Source organism: Garra rufa, chromosome 16 (assembly GCF_049309525.1).
Source record: "Garra rufa chromosome 16, GarRuf1.0, whole genome shotgun sequence".
Taxonomy (NCBI): Eukaryota; Metazoa; Chordata; class Actinopteri; order Cypriniformes; family Cyprinidae; genus Garra; species Garra rufa.
Window position 1 is genome coordinate 40,136,627 of NC_133376.1, and position 5,000 is coordinate 40,141,626.

General features: G+C 38.6%; 1 protein-coding gene across 1 annotated transcript in view; it reads right to left on the minus strand.

The window, feature by feature from the left end:
• Positions 1-5,000, minus strand: part of LOC141288138 (serine/threonine-protein kinase 32B-like) — a 9,719-nt gene that overhangs the window by 3,812 nt on the left and 907 nt on the right. The window contains exons 2-5 of the mRNA XM_073820241.1: positions 4,831-4,886; positions 4,096-4,247; positions 1,461-1,634; positions 873-910 (exon numbers count right to left, since the gene is read on the minus strand). Coding sequence (XP_073676342.1) covers positions 873-910; positions 1,461-1,634; positions 4,096-4,247; positions 4,831-4,886 — 420 coding nt within the window. The remainder of the gene's footprint in view (positions 1-872; positions 911-1,460; positions 1,635-4,095; positions 4,248-4,830; positions 4,887-5,000) is intronic.

The following is a 5,000-nucleotide window of genomic DNA, read 5'->3' on the forward strand; positions in this document are numbered from 1 at the left end:
ATGTCAGTAATCTTATGAATTTAGTCAGGGGTCCTGGAGAGTTCTCTGCACACACCTGCTGAAGTTTCTAGTAAGAGCTTGATTAGCTGCTTCAGGTGTGTCTAATCAAAATCAAAATCATGTCTTCAAGTTCCTCCAAACGTTCTTTCTTCTGTTAAACACAGAAGAGGATATTTTGAAGAATGTTGGGAACCAAAGAGTTGCTGGTAGCCACTGACATAGCACTTATTCATTTATTTCATACTATGGGGACCAGAAACTCTTTCATTACCAGCATTCTTCATCATATCTACTTTTGTGAAGAAACTCACACAGGTTTGGAACAACATGAGGAAGAATAAATGAATTGATCGTTTTTTTGGATAAACTATTTGCCATTTTTGGAATGAACTTTAAAACTAATGAATCTTTTAAAAATACGAATAACCTTACTATTCAAGTAAATCATTTTAATGCAGCATATCAGACACACATGAGTCTTGCTCTCAAACTCACCCATGTAGGGTTTGGTTCCTGCCATCGATGAGGCAGATTCTGAGCCCTTCAGGGGACCGTGGCCACGTTAAAGTCTGTGATGTGGACGTGACCTACAACACACACACAGAGAGAGAGAGAGAGAGAGAGAGAGAGAGAGAGAGAGAGACACACACACACAGAGAGAGAGAGAGAGAGAGAGACACACACACACACACACACAGAGAGAGAGAGAGAGAGACACACACACACACACACACATGTTTGTTCCACTATCCTTGTGGGTTAGCTGCTTCTTATGAACTTAAGACGTGTGGGCCATCATCTGAGCTGCTGTGGTTCGTCATCATTCTCAGTATTTTTTCAGCATTTTCTGGTGTAAAAACAGAGAAACTCACCATGTTCATCCAAGAGAATGTTGTCTGGCTTTATATCACTGGAGGATAGAACACATGTTTGTCTCAGGTTAGGTTTCCTGATCACAGTCTTACATTATTTTGTGTCAGATTCTCAAAGCAGTGCGGCGCTGCGTGGATCTTTTGTTGTGAATATTCGCTGTTGGATGAGTCTGGACTGGAGTTCCCTGGAGATGTTTGTTGGTGATCATCCAGAGATCATCTGTGACTCTCAGATTACTAACCACTTCATCTCAGATACAGTTGATCTATCTCACTATTTCACCTGTTTTTTTTCTTCAGAATTGCACATTTAAATCATTTTCAAGTTATAGAATTATGAAGTATATGAGTTTACCTGCTTTTTTTCTACCATGGAATAATAACATTTAAATAAGATAAATGTGACTTATCTCACCACTCTGACTTTTCTCTTTAGAATTACAAGTTATCTAGCAAATTCTGAAGTTTATATGTTAGACTACTCAGTACCTCCAGTATCACCTGTGGCCAAAGCTCTCATTGATTTACTAACGCTTTCATGAATCTTGCTGGACGTGTTTGAGTTCAGTGACTGGAGTGTTTTCTCACCGGTGGATGATGTGTGAGCGCTGCAGGTAGTCGAGCGCTAACGCTAGCTCACAGATGTACAGCTGGATCGTTCGCTCTTTAAAATGAACGTTCTGCTGCAGATGGAAGCGTAAATCACCACCCAACAACAGATCCACCACCATAAACAGATCCTCCTCGTCCTGAAATGAAAACCTGCAGACAGACGCACAGGAGATGGTCTGGCTCAGTCCTGCTAGAGACGTTAAATACAATCCTGTTTGATTAGTCAAGTCAGCTTTATTTCTCTAGTGCTTTATACAGTAGAGAGTCAGCTATCACTAGTGCTGCTAGAGCCGAAACCAACATGCCTATTAGATCCTGTACCCACTAAATTACTAAAAGAGTTGTTACCTGTAGCAGAAGAACAGCTTCTCAATATTATTAACCCATCGTTATCTTTAGGTCACGTCCCAAAACCATTCAAACTGGCGGTTATTAAGCCTCTTATTAAGAAACCACTAGAGAACTAGCAAATTACAGACCCATTTCTAGTTTATGTCTACATTTTTAGAAAAAGTTGTGTCTGCTCAATTGTGCTCCTTCTTGCAAAAATTGATCTCTTTGAAGAATTTCAAAAGAATTTCCACCATAGCACAGAAACTGCACTTGTAAAAATCACAAAAGACACTATAGATCATGACATACTTATAGATTGATTACAAAGCTATACAGGTGTTCAAGGGCAGGCTTCAAGATGGTTCAGATCATACCTGTCCGATCGCTACCACTTTGTTTATTTAAATGGGGAGTCATCACAGTTATCACCAGTAAAGTATGGAGTGCCACAAGGATCTGTCCTAGGTCCCCTACTATTTTCAATTTACATGTTACCCCTCGGTAATATTATTAGGAAATATGGGATTAGTTTCCATTGTTATGCTGATGACACTCAACTATATAGTTCAACAAGACCAGATGAAACTTCTAACTTAGCAAAGTTAACAGAGTGTGTTAAAAATGTGAAAGACTGGATGACCAATAATTTTCTACTGTTAAATTCAGATAAGACCGAGATATTACTTATTGGACCAAAAAACAGTACACAGAATCTCTTAAACTGCAACTTGCAACTAGACGGATGTACTGTTATTTCCTCTACAGTCAAAAATCTGGGTGTTATATTAGACAGCAACCTGTCTTTTGAAAATCATATTTCCTATGTTACAAAAACAGCATTCTTCCATCGTAGAAACATTGCTAAGCTACGGAACATGTTACCTGTTTCTGATGCAGAGCAGAAAAGTTAGTTCTCCCTAACTAGTCTCCTACTACGCTACAATCCCTCACGCTCCCTAAGGAGCAAAACTCTGGACTTTTAGTAGTACCTAGGATAGCAAAGTCCACTAAAGGAGGGAGAGCCTTTTCACATTTGGCTCCCAAACTCTGGAATAGCCTTCCTGATAACGTTCAGTGTTCAGACACACTCTACTCTACTCACTGTTAATAGTGTTCGTCTGTTTGATTACACCATTACTGATTTTAACATACATCTATACCATATGTACTCATACAGTAGTCACCACTAGTAAGCTACTAAATATATTGTAGAAACCTAAATTTTCTGTACAGCTGCTTTACAACGATTTGTATGGGGTAAAGCGCTATACAAATAAACTTGAAACTTGAATTGAATTGAAACCTCTGATTCATGTGAACGCTGAGTGTGTTTGTGATTCCTCAGATCACTCAGATTACTGTTTTTTTTTTTTTACTGGAAATGATATCGGTAATTCATAGTTTTTAAATTGCAAAAAGCATAAATGACGTATTTTACTGTGCAACTTATGGATGTAACGATTTACTCAACTCACAATGCGATACGATTCATGATTCTCATTTCATGATGGAATTTTTTTCCACAATTTTTTAACAAAATGAGATTCAAGACAAATCATAAATGAAAAGACGTATGTCTCAGACAAAAAGCTGCACATTTCTTTGTGAAATTGCAATGTCAAAAAACAAAGCTAAATTGAAATTTTAAAATAAATCCCCAAATTAAATAATGAATAATTAAATAATGAAAAAATCTCTTCATGTTGGATACAGTGTTTTGATGGTTACCACTGTAAACAAAGCAGTGCTGCACTTATAAACCCTACTTTAATATGCATTACACAGAGACAGAAGAAAAGAAAATACCATCTAAACTTTTTAAAGACAGTCTGTTTTCCTCAGAGATTCATTCAGATAAACCCCCAGTTACTATTATAAAAGCTTCCTAAGATCGAACTCATTTTTAGCACAGAAATACACTAGTAAAACTCCTCTGTATTTTTTATTTCAATGCACTAAAAATCATTTTAGGTATTAGTGGTATTTAGTATAATTTTTTTAAGTGCACTATAGTAGTACTGAAGTAGAAAAATACGTTTACTTAGTGTACTTATAGTGTGTAAGGTCTACAATTTTGTTTAGCACAAAAAATAAGAATGTACTACAAATGTATTTAAGTGTTTTTAGTGCATTTACATGTACTTTATTTTTACCTGGATTAACAGGTTTTTACTTTTTTCTGTAACAGTTGCAAGACGTTTCAGAGTGTTGTGTGAAAATATCCCCATCTCAGAGTAAGACGGGAGCCGTCGACGTAAAGGATGTCTGTGTGTCTCACCAGAGGTTGACGAGGAACGGATGTTGGAGTCGTTGCATGACCTGCAGCTCTCTGAGGACGTTTCTGACTTCATCTCTTTCGATGCATTTCTGCTTGTTCATGTATTTCATGGCGTACATCTTCCTGGAGTCTCTCTTCTGCACGATACACACCTGCAGACCATCATTCGTTTAATTAATCACAACGGCCAGAGACAGGCTTCTGTTAGTCACACATCACTAAACTCACATACGTGATGCGTTTAACACGCGTGACACACAAACACTGAAATTAATTCAAACGTGCAGAATAGTCAGCTTCGTGAATGTTTTTCTGTCACTAAAAATATCACAATAATACAGCAGCCTTCAGCTTCACAGACACAGAAAGAGAAGAGAGCGCTAATGCATTACAGCCTCCAGCAGAAACAACATCAGAAAGAGACGAGATGCAGAGAGACGGAAACACAGATCACTCATTCATCCCTCACTCACACACTGGAAAACACCGCAGGCGCGCACACACTCACACACACACACACACACACACACACACACACACACACACACAACACACACACACACACACACACACACACACACACACACACACACACACACAGACACACACACACACACACACACACACACACACACACACACACACACACACACACACACACACACACACACACACACACACACACACACACACACACACACGTCTCATCCAAAGGTGTGTGTATGTGACTCTCACCTTTCCAAAACTTCCCTTCCCAATGGCTCTCAGAATCTGAAAATGGTCAAAGGAAACTAAAAGAGAAAACAGGAAACACAAACACAATCTGTGAATAATTGATGTGTTGGGACTCAGATGTGGTCAGGATGAAACAGCTGTACACACACACACACACACACACACACACA